The 17,798-nt window shown below is 33.6% G+C and overlaps 1 protein-coding gene across 3 annotated transcripts; it reads right to left on the bottom strand.

Moving 5' to 3' along the window:
- Positions 1-824: 824 nt before the first annotated feature.
- LOC141674255 (uncharacterized) lies at positions 825-5,084 on the bottom strand. Of its 3 annotated transcripts, none has more exons than XR_012555839.1 (3): positions 3,194-5,084; positions 2,098-2,175; positions 825-1,252 (listed from the first exon to the last, which is right to left on the bottom strand). XR_012555839.1 is itself a non-coding variant. In XM_074480976.1 (3 exons), exons 1-3 carry the CDS (start codon positions 4,975-4,977, stop codon positions 1,227-1,229), a joined length of 429 nt encoding a protein of 142 aa, XP_074337077.1. In that variant the 5' UTR covers positions 4,978-5,076; the 3' UTR covers positions 825-1,226. The 3 variants fall into 3 exon arrangements, 2 of the variants coding, with proteins under 2 accessions (XP_074337077.1, XP_074337076.1); XM_074480976.1 differs by having other exon boundaries at positions 2,098-2,172; positions 4,650-5,076; XM_074480975.1 differs by having other exon boundaries at positions 4,650-5,072.
- Positions 5,085-17,798: the final 12,714 nt, after the last annotated feature.

The raw sequence follows: 17,798 nt of genomic DNA, 5'->3' as shown, positions 1-17,798 counted from the left end.
AGGAATTATTATATTCTTAAAACTTGAACTTGAACCGAATACCAGTCGATTTGTAGAGTTCGGTATTATAATAAGTGTCTTTCTAATGTGTGATTAAAGGCACACAATAGGCACTACATTTGATAAACGTGTTTTTTATTATTTCCTACAGATTTTGAATCTTCATTTATATGTTAAGGCGGTAGCCAAGTCGAGGCCGAATGTTCTGTGGTAATATAAGGATAAACTTGAGCTCAGCAGATTCGTCGGGTTACCAGTCGTATCCCTACGATAGTTTCTAACGCGTTGCAAGTGTGTCCAAAAAATCATGGTGCATTTAGAAATTTTACCGAACAGTTTGTGAATATGGACAACAAGTACAGGTTTTAACACCAAAGTACTAAAACTTGCAGCTTATAATCAGACTGTTTGAGCTTAAAATTGTCATATATACGGAGAAATCAGCCATAAATTAGCAGCATACAGGATACATATGCTACTTAAAGTTCTGAAATCATGTACCTAGCAGAGACGCATCAGAGGGTAAAGAAAATGGCTTGCCATAATCTACAATAAAGGCTCTAGTTCTTAAAAAAATAAAATTAAATATGCTCATACATGTCTACTGTCTAGTAAGCAACGGCGAAGACACTAACAAGAATGATGCTTATAGAGTCTTCATTGCCTCAAATACCCGTGTCGGACCTACATACACTTATTTCAGGCCGAAACATGTAAAATTTTCAATATATTTCGGAGTCCGACACTTGGACACATATCAACTGAGTCCGAGTCAAAAATGAGGGAAATCAAATTGCAAAATGACGGTAATAAAGAACAGGCTCAATCCAACAGTTCATGTACTTTGACCGTTAATTATACACTGCGCTAGCACTTCAGAAAATATGCAACTAAAAAGAAAAGAAAAGAAAATCAATTCCAGGAGTCAACCAGAAGTTGTTCAAGGAGTTAAAGAGTAGAAAAGGTGCCGAAATATAATTATTGACTCCTACCATGACCACCAGCCTCCACAGTTTCTATAGTTCTAGCAAGAAGATTATAATAACAAGTGAAACAACATCAAACCTTCTCAGGATCCAAAAGGTCCCTTTTTACTGTGACTGTGGAAACAATTACAGAAACTAACGTAGGAACACGACTGCAAACCCGAAACTGCCACGAATCTGCTGAGCTCAAGTTTATCCTTATATCATTACAGAAAATTGGGCCTCGACTTGACCACCGCCTTAACATATAAATGAAGATTCACAATCTGTAAGAAATAATCAAAAACACGTTTATATTTATAGTATAATAACAACTACTAAACATATAATAAATCGAGAAAATGTACTAATTTATCGAACTTTCATTTATCCAGAAAAAATGTTTTGTCTGCATCCGAAAATCTAACCCCTGAATGTTAGAATAGTCAGATGATAATGTTGGATCAGAACGACCCACCATCCCAAGATCATGATACTTTTGATCATTTAAATAAAATTGTGCAATTTAATTCCCGATCAACCTTTTGAATTTGGCTCGTTTCACCGAGATTATTCATTTATTGAAATTGAAAACAGTATCTCGTTGGAATCAGAAAAAAAATATTCATTTGACGACATTTTTCAAGGTTTTACTGTATCTATCAAATTATCAATTTTGTTAATGGTAAACCTTGAATTCATTGATTATATTTATAAATCAGCGTATAGAAGCTGATATTCCAGAGTTTAGAACTAGATAAAAAAGAATGTGTCAGTATTCAGATTTTTGTGATTACTATTAAGAAAACAAAAAACAACAAAAACTTGGCACGCAAGATTGAACATTAACTGAGATAAAGAATAAACAAGGAATCAAAAAATCTAAAATCAGTCTTGCCCAAGAACTCTGCTAGAAATTTTACCCGAACAGTTTGTGAATATGGACAAGTACAGGTTTTAACACCGAAGTACTAAAATTTGCAGCTTATAATCAGACTGTTTGAGCTTAAAACTGTCGTATATACGGAGAAATTAGCCATAAATTAGCAGCATAGAGGATACATATGCTACTTAAAGTTCTAAACTCATTTACCTAGCAGAGACGCATCAGAAGGTAAAGAAAATGGCTTACCATAATCTACAAATGAAGGCTGCTTCTGTGGGACGGAACTAACAGGATAATGAAAATAGCCGGCAGTAGAATAGCCTCCTGACAAAAAATCAAAAGTCAAATTGACAAGAGTCGCATACGAAGAAATTTGGATAACAAAGGTTGCTGATGTATCAAGCCATTTACAGCCTCCTCGAATCGAAAAAAGGGTCCAGAATAAGGCTTGTAATAGACAAGAGTAATTGAGTTTGCGCAAAGATAAACATTAAAGTTTACTACTACAAAACAAAAGCTTCACAGTTGATAGATCTTTAACCTGGCAATGTTACAGGAATAAAAACATAACCTAACCTGCATTGCAAAACCTATTGATCTTTATGAACCTTTGCCAGAATTGTCAATCATAATAAACAATAAAATCGCAAAACCATCATTGGTAGATCTTTGTAAATGTCACTAATAAACTCACAACTTTCCATAACCAAAAGCAGCAAGTACAATGATGGAAATTATTAAAAAACAAACAAAATTCATGTATCATTCACCAGATCTCTATTAGGACTGACAAAGTTTCCAACTTTATAGATTTGTAAATTTCTTCAAATATTTCGATTAATATCAAACAAAACAAGACTATCCACAACAGGATTAATGACATAAGGTCGTGCAAAGTCTTCCCTTCCCTGTAAGGTGACCCTGGAGTCCAACGATCCCATGAATCAACAGAATCATTTGCTTCATAGCTATGAGGATTATATGCAATTAAATTATTATATTTTGCAAGTATTGGTTCACCATTATTCCTTACACCCAAGACTTCCTCCCGAACATCTTCATTTATACTAACACGCATCTTCTTCTCCCAAATTACCTCATTTATGGGATTGTCATTCAAGACCCACATATCAAAATGATGTTTTTTATATTGCAAAACTTATTGCTCCATTGTGAACCTTTGGCAGAATTGTCAATCATAACAAATAATGAAACCTCAAAACCATCATTGATAAACCTTTTTAATTGTCACTAATTAATTCGCAAGCTACAATAATCAACAACAATACTAATAACCAAAAGCATCAAGTACAATGAAGGAATTATTAAAAAATAAACACACTTTGTAAATCATTCGCCAATCGCCATATCTCAACTATGTTAGGAGGAGTGACCAAGTTTTCAACTTTATATTTGTAAATTTCTTCAAATACTTCCATCAATATTAAACAAAACAAGACTCTCCACAAAAGGATAAATGATATAAGGTTGTGCACAGCCTTCCACGTAAGTTGCACAGCCTTCCACGAAAATTGACCCTGGAGCCCAACGATCCCACGAATGAACAAACTCACTTGCTTCATATCTATCAAGATTGTATGCAATTAAATTATTATATTTTGCAAGTATTGGTTCACCATTATTCCTTACACCCAAGACTTCCTCCCGAACATCTTCACTTATACTAACACACATCTTCTTCTCCCAAATTACCTCATTTATGGGATTGTCATTCAAGATCCACATGTCAAAATGAGGTACTTTATATTCCCAAACAAAGTAAGCAATAGATTGACCAAATGGATAAATAACTGGAAAATAATCTTGATCAAGCCAATCAGGCAATGAGAATTCACTTAGAATATCAGTCTTGGTATCAAAACACATAAGTATTTTTTTCCTGTGTGAAAGCCCTAGCCAATATGCAGCACCATTAGCAAAAACAACATCGTTACGATCACTTGAAAGTCTAGAAATAGATACATTATCCCGCCTTAATTTCTTCCAAGAATTATTGTTTAGACTATAAACACCAATGCTGAACGAGCGGGAGGGGGGGTGCTTGATAATATGTACCACAACATAATCATTAACTTCCGGCAGAAAGCCAAAAGCTAAGGCCTCCCATTCCTCCCAATCTTGTTTAGAGGGAAGAGGTGAATTGGGGAGAGTTTTGTATTTCTGAACAAGAGGATTCCATAAATATATGTTGCGATTATACTCATCTTCGATATCATTTAACGTGGAAGACACACAGACTAAACCATATGATACTGAAACCCAAGAATTTTTGGGCAAGCTAGGAGGAAATACAATTTTGCAGTATTCTCGGCATTGTACATCATCAAACCGTATGGTAAATTTGTGTGTAGCCCGTTGATCGTCGAAGAAGAGGTATTTATAATGATGATCACTGGCATTGGTGGTAGTAATGATATTATTCTTCTGATAATTTGATTGGAGGGTGATAAAGGAAGGAGATTGTAGGAAAGAATGCCATGATTTCTGGACAGCCCTACAACGCAAGATATATTTCACAGGCAGTCTTTTAAGGATTTCTGCTAGTAGTTCCTTAGGCAAGTCGTGAATCCTCCGCCCATTCAGATTGTCAGTGGTCTTTACGTGCTTTTTAAGAATGGGGGAATAACCCTCAAACATCTGCTTTTTAGGAACGGAGGAATAACCCTCAAACAAGGTCATCTTTCCCTTGCCCTTATCCAAAACTGGACAACTAATACTCCTACTAGTAATATTATCAGAAAATTGATTGTTGACAGATATGTTAGAGCTTAACATACCTTTATTACGGTGGTGCTTGGAGGATTTCATCATCCGCAGCTGGGCCCGGAAAAATCCGGAAACACATAATGACTTATTCACCTTGTTTATCCTCTGCTTTAATTTCGAATTCCCAGAAGTACTAATTCGATGCGGCTTTGGCTTACATGGGATTGTTGGAACGCCAGCCCAAACGCTATATTTGTACCCAGAATAACTATCACGTCCCGGACGAACACTCAATCGAGGACAGTCATCACTACTCACCAAATCGTTCACTATCCTCACTTGCTTCTTCACGCCACTACTATTATTATTGCTTTGTTCATTCTCATTCTCTGAGCTCATACTCAAATCTTGCACACACAGCCGCTCAGTCAGTCATGTCTATACGTCGTACAGGGGTCAGAAATTTAACGCTAACCCGGATCTCATCCAAAAATTTAATGGATCAACCCAACAACAATTACACATGAATAAGCCCATCTTGAATTATTTTTTATGGGTTAATTATCACATCCAAATATATCACGAGACACTCTTATAAAACTAACTCAAATAAGTTATCCATTCAAAAATTTGTATTAAAATATCATTTTATCGTTAGTCAAAATTCTTAAAAATATTATATATTTAGTTTCACACATTTTTTATGAATAATATTATATCTAGATGAAAGGTTCTGAATTCTATTATTTTAAATAATATTATTAGATTTTTAAAATCTTATCAACTATTTATTTTTAATTTTTTGATTGTTTTATTTGATTTAAATAAAAATAAATAGGAGATAAATTTTAAAAATCTAAAAATATTATCGAAACCACTAGAACTCAGAATTTTTCATTAGATGTAATATCATTTATAAAAAATGTGTAGAACTCAATATATATTATTTTTAAGAATTTCGACTAACGATAAAGTGATATTTTTTATTCAAATTTTTAAATAATTGACTCATTTGAGTCAGTTTTGTAATCAGTGACTCATTTGATATATTTACTAAGTAACTTACTTGATAATTAACCCTTTTTTTTATTTGGCTCCGATTCAAAATATATGTCTATTTTAAAAAATCACACATATTTATTAATGTTGATAAATTAATTACATTATTTAACTATAATATAAATTTAGATATAAAGTTAAAAGGGAAAACTAATTCAAAACAAAATTCTATTTTAGAAGTGGATATGTATTATGAAACGGCGGGAATATTATATGAAAACTAGTTTACTAAGCCGTGTTTCGCGACGATCTTCTAAACTAATGTTTTGATTTTTTTTGTATTTCTTATATGATCTAGGTCATTTCGAAATTATGAATATTAAATAAATATAATAAATCTAGAAATTAAAAAATATGTTATCTCGTTAAACATGTTTATTTCAATGAGTCGCTCTATCATTATTTATAGATCTAATTTCATAAAATTATATTATTTATTAGTCAATAATCAATGTAATAATTTTTTTATTTAATAATATAAAATTTCGAAAAAATTATAAAACAGATTAAAATGATATGAGAGGCGCCACCTTCTCTCCCTTATCTTCCCCTTTACATAAATATAAATAATTCTATAATGATTTAAAAAATATATAGTATAGAGAAAGCATATTTATAGATACTTTTATTTGTAATATTTTATTGACTAAAAATATAAAGAAAATTGTTAAGTTGAATATTTTTTACTACAAAATCAAAGTTCGCAGTTGATAGTTCTTTAATCTTTTTTTTTTTTGACTAATTTTGGCTTATAGCCTTACAAATGAGTATCTGTTCTCAACAATTCTCGGGGTGAGTCAGGATCGAACCCAGGATCTGGGACGACATAGGATAAGCCCTTTATTACCACTTGAGCTATCCAACCGTGCTCGATAGTTCTTTAATCTGGCAATGTTCTACAAACAAAAAAGTTGCACGTAACCGACACTGCAAAACTTGTTGCTCCATTGTGAACCTTTGGCAGAATTGTCAATCATAACAAATAATGAAACCTCAAAACCATCATTGATAAACCTTTTTAATTGTCACTAATTAATTCGCAAGCTACAATAATCAACAACAATACTAATAACCAAAAGCATCAAGTACAATGAAGGAATTATTAAAAAACAAACACACTTTGTAAATCATTCGCCAATCGCCATATCTCAACTATGTTAGGAGGAGTGACCAAGTTTTCAACTTTATATTTGTAAATTTCTTCAAATACTTCCATCAATATCAAACAAAACAAGACTCTCCACAAAAGGATAAATGATATAAGGTCGTGCACAGCCTTCCACGTAAGTTGCACAGCCTTCCACGAAAATTGACCCTGGAGCCCAACGATCCCACGAATGAACAAACTCACTTGCTTCATATCTATCAAGATTGTATGCAATTAAATTATTATATTTTGCAAGTATTGGTTCACCATTATTCCTTACCCCCAAGACTTCCTCCCGAACATCTTCACTTATACTAACACACATCTTCTTCTCCCAAATTACCTCATTTATGGGATTGTCATTCAAGATCCACATGTCAAAATGATGTACTTTATATTCCCAAACAAAGTAAGCAATAGATTGACCAAATGGATAAATAACTGGAAAATAATCTTGATCAAGCCAATCAGGCAATGAGAATTCACTTAGAATATCAGTCTTGGTATCAAAACACATAAGTATTTTTTTCCTGTGTGAAAGCCCTAGCCAATATGCAGCACCATTAGCAAAAACAACATCGTTACGATCACTTGAAAGTCTAGAAATAGATACATTATCCCGCCTTAATTTCTTCCAAGAATTATTGTTTAGACTATAAACACCAATGCTGAACGAGCGGGAGGGGGGGTGCTTGATAATATGTACCACAACATAATCATTAACTTCCGGCAGAAAGCCAAAAGCTAAGGCCTCCCATTCCTCCCAATCTTGTTTAGAGGGAAGAGGTGAATTGGGGAGAGTTTTGTATTTCTGAACAAGAGGATTCCATAAATATATGTTGCGATTATACTCATCTTCGATATCATTTAACGTGGAAGACACACAGACTAAACCATATGATACTGAAACCCATGAATTTTTGGGCAAGCTAGGAGGAAATACAATTTTGCAGTATTCTCGACATTGTACATCATCAAATCGTATGGTAAATTTGTGTGTAGCCCGTTGATCATCGAAGAAGAGGTATTTATAATGATGATCACTGGCATTGGTGGTGGTAATGAAATTATTCTGCTGATAATTTGATTGGAGGGTGATAAAGGAAGGAGATTGTAGGAAAGAATGCCATGATTTCTGGACACACCTACAACGCAAGATATATTTCACAGGCAGTCTTTTAAGGATTTCTGCTAGTAGTTCCTCAGGCAAGTCGTGAATTCCCCGTCCATTAAGATTGTTAGGGGTCTTCCTGTGCTTTTTAAGAATGGGGGAATAACCGTCAAACAAGGTCATCTTGTCAGGCGTCCGAATGGGGGAATAATCGTCAAACAAGGTCATCTTTCCACAACTAATACTACTAATTTGATAACTATTCAAAGTATTCAAAGGTATGTTTTCTTGCTTTGGCGAACTACTACTACTACTAATATTATCAGAAAATTGATTGTTGACAGATATGTTGGAGCTTAACTTACCTTTATCCCGGTGGTGCTTGGAGGATTTCATTATCCGGAGCTGAGCCTGGAAAAATCCAGACACCCATTGCCTCCCCGGCTTTAATTTTGACTTATTCACATTCTTTATCCCCTCCTTTACTTTCGAATTCCCAGAAACACTAAATTTTGACTTATTCACCTCGTTTGTCCCCTGCTTTAATTTCGAATTCCCAGAACTACTAATTCGATGCGTCTTTGGCTTGCATGGGATCGTCGGAACGCCAGCCCAAACGCTATATTTGTACCCGGAATAAGTATCACGTCCGGGACGAACACTAAATCGAGGACAACCATCATTACTAACCAAATTATTAACGATCATCACTTGCTTCTTCACGCAACCATTATTTTTATTATTGATTCGTTGATTCTCGTTGTCTGGGCTCATCTTGCCTTAAGCTTTCCAAAAGTAAAGGCAAACTAACATATGATCATGCATGTACGAATGTCATGCTCGGGGTCAGAAATATATAACCCTAACCCAAATATAATCCAAAATTTTAATGGATTAAAATACCCAACAACAGTCACAAATAAGCCCATCTAAAATGTAATAATTGATTATTTATAGACTTAATTATAAGTTAATTATGACACATTATACACATAAACCCCCAAAGAAAAATGTTGTATATTTTAACCCTTCAAGTATGAGATTTGTTCAATTTAACCTTTTTGTCAAAATTTCTTCCAATACTGCCCTCAAACTCAAGGGTTATTATGTCCGCAATCAGATACTTTAAGGGCAATATTATTCGTCAATCATTTTCTTGTCATTTTTATTTATTAAATAATATATAATATATATAAATGTATAATATAATAATTAAAAATATATTATATTTAGTTTACTTTCGGTGAATATTACTAGAATTATAAATTTTGCTTATAGAAAAACTTGCAAAATTTTAATATACTCTTCTTGTCATCATTTTTCTGCAAAATTGTCCATAATAAATATAATGTCATCACTAGAAGCAATAAATAGAAGTAGTTGTGGCCCTTACCCTAGCTGCACAACTCCTCCAGTTATGTCCTTGGGCTTTACAATAAGTGCAGTGCACAACTGTATTCTTCCTGCTCATTTTTGTTGGGTCTTTTGGAACATCATTAGTGGTGTTCCTTTTTTTCTTAGGCCTACCAGTTGGAATTTTCACGTTCGGTGGTAAAGGCTTGGGCTCAGGTGTGTCCTCCCAAAAGTCTGGACCAACAATTGGGTCAAGAGTTGTATTGTATAGCTGCACACACAAACAAATTAATTAGTCCATATAGAGGGCATACATGTACATTCACCATACAAGAATAAAAAATGTACCTTAAGATACATTTCTTTTTTGTACCACTCACTAATGTAGTGGTCCCATGTTTCATTCCTTAGTGCTATACATGCACATGCATGATAACAAGGAATTCCAGTTAATTCCCATTTTCTGCATGTGCATGTCTTCTTCACCAAGTCAACTACTAGTTCATGGCCTCCATCAGTAGTGGTTACACTGTAAGTACTCCCACCTGACCAGTTCACCACACAGTTTCCAGCCCACTGTACAGCCCTGCAAAAATCCAACAATTGATGTTAGTTGAGGACTAGTGCAGAAATTCAACAATTTATGTTAGTTGGGGGCTTACTTGTTCAACTTTTTCTGTGCACTAGGGCATATAACAAGTTCCCTATCCTTCATTTTATCTCTTCTGATCTGAATCCTCCTCATGATTGCAATATGTATTTGTCTGAACATGGTTAATATGGGTAGATCCCTAAATTTCCTAATGCTTGAGTTGAACACCTCACAGTGATTGTTTACAAACATATCACTGGAGGAAGTTGTTCTAAAAGCTGACCTTGACCACTGTTCTCTTGGCTTTTGCATTAGCCATTCATAACACTTAGGTGAAATCTAACACAAATAACAACACATTAAGATATGGATTATGTTAAAATAAAGATGACAAACAAGTTAAAATATTACCTCATTCATCTCATTCATGTGAAAATTAAACTCCCAAATTGTGGAAGCCCTTGCTGCTTTCCATAACAAATGTCTGAGTGCTATGCCCTTGTGTTCCTTGTGCATATTTTGGAATAGGTGCATAACACAAAATCTGTGTTCAGCTTGGGGAACCACAGTCTCCAAAGCATTGATCAAACCCTATAATATATGGAGAAAGCAAAAATAAATAACAAAATTATAGTGCCAAAGATAAATAACAAAAAAATAAAAAAAATGTTGTACCTTCTGCCTATCAGAAATAAATGTCCATTCCCTATCAATTAGGATCTTAATGTCTTGGCAAAGAAACTGCAAAAATCAAGTCCATGAGTCTGTATTCTCAGCCTCCACCACAGCCCATGCCACTGGATACATTCCCTCATTTGCATCAATGCCAACAGCTGCCAGGAGTTGACCACCATAGGGTCCCTTAAGGTGGCATCCATCAAGGCCCACTATCTTCCTGCAACTTTCAGAAAATGCCTTTTTGAGTGGACCTAAACACACATACATTCTCATAAACCTACCCCTTTCAACACCTGGTTCTGGATTCTCAGTTAATATTTTCAATGTTGTCTCAGGAAGCACTCTCTTCAATTCATGACCATATTTCCAGACCTGACTGTATTGCTCAGAATGTGTTCCATTTATCTTCATGAGGGCCCTTGCCTTTGCTCTATATACAGCATGCTTGCTAATATGGCATTTCAGATCATTGACAATTTTTTGATGGAAGGCATTGACTGGCCAGGAGGGATTCATTCTGATCTCCTTCTCATAGTATTTTGCAATCCAAGCACTGTTAATTTGCTTCTGGTGAAAAGTAGGCATACATGTATGTTTTGGATTGAATGTCTTTATCTGGTAAGTTGAAGTCTTTCCAGCTGGTGAAGCATAAATCTTCCAGGGGCATGGAGGTTCACAAGTATATTGTACTTTCCTTCCAAAGTTCCTTGATGCCACTATAGGCCTCCTTTCCATGATTGCATGTCTTTTAACTGCCTCTCTAAAAGTTTTTGCATCTCTGAAACACATGGACAACTCAAAAACTGGACTAACATCTGCCTCATCATTCTACACAGGGTACCCTTTAGGCTCATCTTCATCAGTTGTATTCTCAGCCATTCTTTCATCATCACTACCTGCATAAATAGTGGAATGCTCACTATCAACCCCATCTAGGTCATTGTCAAACTGATCTCCTTGATGACCTTTTTCAGCATGGAATCTCTTGTCACTAGCACCTAAATCATCAACATTTTCATCAAAAACCAGGTCATCATCACTGTCATCTTTGTTGGAGTTGTCTGAGTGAAAACTTCCTTCATCACTATCCTCTGATTCAGGATAGTACATTTCATCACTCTCACCATCTGATTCATCAGCAAATTCATCACCAAATTCATCTCCAAATAATTCTCTAGCTTCATCCTCCTGTCTAATTTCTGCTTGTGTACTACATGCAAATTCAAACTCCCTAAAATTTACCTCCTCTTGGCTAAATAGATTGTCATCCTCAGCTATAGGGGTTGCCTCTCTTTGTGGTTCCACAATATACTCAAAATCTACATTTGGTGTGTTTAGTTCAGGTTGGGAACTAGTTAATGGTGGGATGACAACAACATACATTTGAACATATTGGTGGGTATTCATTGTACACATTAACATCAGCTCTTCATCATTATCCAACACAAACAGACCCCTCTCCATATCAGTCCCTGGAAACCTATACCAATATTTATGATAACCTCCACATTCCCCTAACTCATTCAACATTTGTTCAAGATCTAACATACTGATTTCATCTGCACTACAGTCATCAAAATACGCAATACTACCACCAACATAACTGTTTGGACCACTCTTCATTTCACCTCCATAGTTAAGTTTAATGGTAAAATACTCAGGGGCTGCCATAATATAACTAACATTACGACATGCAGAATAATACTTAAATTGAACATCAAAATTGAGGCTTTCACTATATCCAGATATTAATTAAATATCGAAGACAAATAACAACATTATACCTAAAGTGGAATCGAAAACCCTAAAATTGAAGTATATAAACACTGAAACAACTAAAACAAACTCTAAACATTATAAAACTCATATAAACATGATTCACTAACAATATTAAAACCATATACACTCTAATACGAACAAACCATGATCTCGAAACATTACATAGACATACATATAAATAATATACATAGGTAACGAACTAATACCTGTGTATTGAGGACATTCACGAGGCTTATATAAGTCATGTTCTTCAGGGCTCCGTCTATACCAACCCATCTTCGTCGATTTCGGACAGCAGCAATGGATTAGGGTTTAATCCCCTTTTCTGGTGAGGATGAAGTCCGAGAAATGGAGGGAATGGGGGTATATGTTACTTTTACATTGTATTTACCAGAATATCCTTGTACTTTTAATATTAAAATGATAATTGACTAACGGAGTTAATTACAGACTAACGGAAGGGACGCGGAGCCCCCAAAACGCTCAATAATTGTGCAGTTAGCCATCAAAATGGCACAATTATTGATTTAGCCATCTCCGTGCAAAATAATTATAGTACAGGCCAACAAACTGCAAAAAAGTCTTAAAAAATTAGATGTTAAATAATTTTAAATAATTTTTCGCAAGAATAAAAAAAAGTATATAAAAAATGATTAAAGGTTAAAATGTACAAAATTCATATTTTAGGGGCTGAAATATACAACCTTTAAGGGTAATATCGGAAAAAAAATTAACTTGAAATGTACACAACATATAGTTAAGGGGTCAAAATGTATAAGTTTTTCGTTCAAGGGTTCATGTGTACATCAGGTTATACTTTAAGGGCTAAATTATAATTAAGCCTTATTTATATTATAGTAAATAAATAAATTTTTTAATCAAAGTAACATTCTAAATTAATTTGCAGAATATTTATGCAAAAATTACGTTAGTTTAAAGGGTCAATACGCTAAAATATCGCTAAAATATCAATGAACTTATCGCCATTACAGATAGTTCACCAAACCAAACTCAAAAAACTTAAGAATTAACTTTTCTTTGGTCTGCGGCCTGTTTAGAAAATTAAAGCCAAAGCTTATTAGAATTCAGAGCATTTAGAGATGTGCATAGGATGCCAAACAACAATTCCCCAGGGTGGAGGAGCAGCTGATGCACAAATACAGTGCCATATACCGGAATGAGAGACATGTTTTACCTGCAAATCATCCCAATAAACTGCATCAGTACCTGAGAAGTGTGATTCTGCAATTGATTCACTTAGTTCAATTGCCAAGGCATGGTTCAAAGGCGACATAGACCAATGATCATTTGCCCTACAGCTGCTGATAGTCTCCGAGTTTGACGATTCCATGATAGAGACAATGTTAAATTCTTTAAATTCAACAATGTAAAAAATCTGAATAAATTACAAGCTTGCAGATAACAATGTTAAATTCTTTTTTTGGTCAGTACTAGTGAGTATAGCATGCAGATAGTCCTAGTTTTCAACATCAAAGGGGAAAGCTCTTGTAGCCATTCATAAACCTTTATCAAAAGATTCTTGTAGTTAGTCAATGGCCGCAGTAAAAAATTAACAGACAGTAATATAGTAGTAAAACACATCTTTGATCCCCAGAAAATTGTATTTAGAAAATTACAGTAAGCTGCATTCTATGATAAGGAACATTCTATATAACTGCTACTTATTTGTTATAGTATGATCAGATATTTTTTATTAATGTCGGGCTTATCTTATACTAGTAATTGAATATGAAACAATGCAATGGATAGACGATAGCATTTTCCCAGGACAAAGCGAGGTTATGTGCAAGTAACTGCAGAAGTAAATAATCGGTATAATAATTCCTGATAATTGATTGCTTCTCGTAACTGGACACACAATGTACAAACTTTGAATTGCATAAACCTGTCTATGAAGGTTTCTGGATTAAGATCTCGTGTTATAATGGTAAAGAAGAAATAAAAGATCCACACACATACACAGAGGTTACACAATTAACTTTAAGTTTCTAGTCATCACTTTATTAATATCAGAATGTACTTTTAAGGCAACAATCTTTGCTGGTTCATATCGCTATATGCTTCAATCAATAATAAAAACCATTTGATAATGGCAGTTTTTGCAAGTCCTGAACCAAAAGGAAGAAGTAAATTAACAACAGCAAATGATAGAATAACAATGGACATAACTTCTCACCGCTAAGCATCTGAGACTCACAAGAAGTCTGTCATGAGAGAATCACAAGATGTTCGTCAATGACTTTAGGATTAACTTTCAGAACCTAATTTTTTCGATAAATCTGCCTCCTCGTTTACACAGATGAGTGACATTCAACGTATTCCCAAACTTTAAGACCTCCAAGTCGGAAACCATTATGTGTATGTTGATCAACAAGCACCTTATGGTCACATATCTCTTCAAAGTTCCTATTCACAAGATTGTAGCGTATGACCTTACCTGGTATATCCAAAACACCACGAAAGAATCATCCTCCAGATATTTATCCCTTCTAATAAGTGAGAGTACAGCCACCTTGTAATAATATTGATCATGTAACTTTTTGCTCTTCTGCGGGTATGCTTTAGAAAGTTGAGCAAGATCGATTTGGTACTTCACAAACCACCCTGAGTGATCACACTTTAGCTCGTACACATGGAGTGAAATAGCATGAAAACCAACCTCAATAAAATGCAAATGTTCCTCAGATTTCCCAAAGTATGAACCTCTTCTTGAACTCGATGTCAAACGAATGGGAGGTTTTGGAAACTTCTCCAGCCTCTCCTCATTCAAATTAAAAAACAAACAATCAGCACCATTAGCTTCTAATTCTAAATCACTTATCCAGTAGACAGACCCGTTGCAATAGACAACTCTCGTAAATCTTATACCAACAGGCTCAGTAAAATGTTGGCCAGAGACCCTCCAAGACTTGGTTTCAGAAGAGTAAATCTCAAACTGTTTTAACTCGCTTTGAGGTATTTTAGCACATGCAATAACTTTGTAGTGAGGTGAATTTGAAGGATGAAAAGCAAGGCTCATAGACAGAGAGTATGAAACATCGTCATCAGCACGCCTAGGCAAGGTAGCTAACTGATTGGTTGTGGGATTGTACACATAATGATCACGTCCAGATTTACGCAACACTCCTAGGAAGTAGTCAGAGCACAACAGTAAGCCATGGGAAGAATCTAGAATACGAATCAGACGAGAATCAGGACAATGGCAACCAACTTCCCCTCCACAACCACCAAAAAGGTAATTACAAAAAATAGGCAAACTAAGAGCAACTCCAATGTCATTGTACATGTCTCGCAGAGGGAAGTAACAAACTGGATCAGATGTTTTGAAATCGTGAGGGCGTTGCATGAAGAGGCCAGAGGGAGGAGGGATAGTGTTGATTAAAGAGAGCCATGATTTCGATAAACACTTCAACTGCATTAGTTTTGGAGCCTAAGGAGGATCAATAGTAGTAAGTCCATGTTCGAAAATATTAAGTCACTTGATTCGATATGTCTCGAATGAACAGAAGACTGATCATGGGAGAGTCTTGCAAAGTTGCAATGCCCATGTCCTTCTTGTTTGTTAGACAATGGTAGATGATAGATCTATGTTACAATTAGGTCAGAGCAGAGCACATCATGTATATATAGAATTACTATGAATCTTAAGCACAAAATAAATAAATAGGAAATTGATAAATAAACTCCAACAATTACTATTTAAGCTCCATCTTTAATTTTTAGATATTTTAATTACATATCTATCCATGATTTCTAAATAGTGGAATTCAGTGATTTTATTTCTATCATGGGTAGTTATGTAATTTACAGGTCTATTGGAGCTTAAAAAGTAATTTTTGGAGTTTATTTATCAATTCCCAATAAATAAGAACATATTAAAATAAATAAATAGATGATAACAGCTGGGTTTAATATAATAGCATAGTATTAGCAGATATCCTAAACCTAATAGAAGAACAGTTAATATAATAACCAAGTATAACAATATGTATCCGAAATTGAATAAAAAAACTGTTTAATCTTAAAATAATTAGATGAGAATACCTATATGTATCCTAAATTGAATAAAAAAACTGTTTAATCTTAAAATAATTAGATGAGAATAGTTGGATCTATTATAGAGATATATTTTAGGGCTATTTTGAAACATACCCCGGGAAAAAATATTGTTATTTTTAAAAAAAATTACAAAAATACTTTTTATTTGAAAAAAATACTTATTTTCAAAAAAAAAATTATAAAATAAGACTCGATTCAATTAGATGCAAACTTAGACGAGTTTGTGTAAATACATGTAACCTCGTGCAACCTTAAATGCAATCAAAAAAATTTTAAATCAATTAATTGCATATCTGCTTAATTTTGGTTGCACCGTATTTTTACAAATATTTTCGGAATATAGTAAAATCGTAAAAAAACTTAGAAAAGTTATTATTTTTGATAATTTTTAGTTAATAATGATATAAAACAAGTATATGTGAAGTTGTTATCTTGTCCTAAATTGATTTTAAGTTATTGCTAAGCATCAACAGTGAAAACCAGTACTTCAAGGGCAATATCAATTTTGTTACTTTTTGACTTGTTAAAAAATAACTAGCATAATAACCCGTACGAGGCACGGGTTATTTTCTAAAAAAATTTTATGCATACAATTATAATATTTTTAGTTATATTCTTATTTGTAAATGTTGTATAATGTCTAACGTATTTATCCGTGTATCATTTTCATACAAGACATTACTAAATTACACAACGTTTCCAATATAGCTCATTAAGAAAAATATATATTTGTGTTTGTGTAGTATAACTGTATTTAATGAATGAATATAAACAGGATAGTCAGTGTACGTTTGAAATGAAACAAATAAACTTAATATGTAGAATGTCGTTGGTATGTTTACAAAGAAAAAGTTAAAAAACATATATGTTGAATACAGAGTTGACCAAAAATTTTGAGTTTTATTTAAATAAACTATATAACTGGTCTATATTATTACTGAGTTCTCTACTAACTTACAATTAACTTACTCAATTTAAAAAGATAAAAAATGAATAACTGAATTCAGAATTACTTGCAATCATAATATAAAATAATATAAAATTTACACTACTGTTAATATTAAAGTTGATTTTAATGAAAAATGTTAGTTTTTGAAATTTAACGTATGTATTTTTGGAAAAATGTTAGTTTTTTTACACTTCTCTTAACAAAATGAGATTAAGTTATATGTGTCTATGTTAGCATGTGAATTATCGTATGTTACATTTCTTATGAAATTACGATGGTTTCAATTATTTATATGCTAAATATCTGATTTATGTATATGTATAATCATTATTAATATCTAGTGAGACAATTGATTACTTAAATAATATGTATTTAAAATTTATTCAAAAATTAAAATTATGTAATAAATAAATTGCAATAATTTATATATGGTATTCACATTATCACTGACAAACAATTCATATCTGTTTTT

This window comes from Apium graveolens, chromosome 7 (genome assembly GCF_009905375.1).
Source record: "Apium graveolens cultivar Ventura chromosome 7, ASM990537v1, whole genome shotgun sequence".
Classification (NCBI taxonomy): domain Eukaryota; kingdom Viridiplantae; phylum Streptophyta; class Magnoliopsida; order Apiales; family Apiaceae; genus Apium; species Apium graveolens.
Note: the sequence above shows the minus strand (reverse complement) of the source record. Positions and strands in the feature narration are given on the sequence as shown.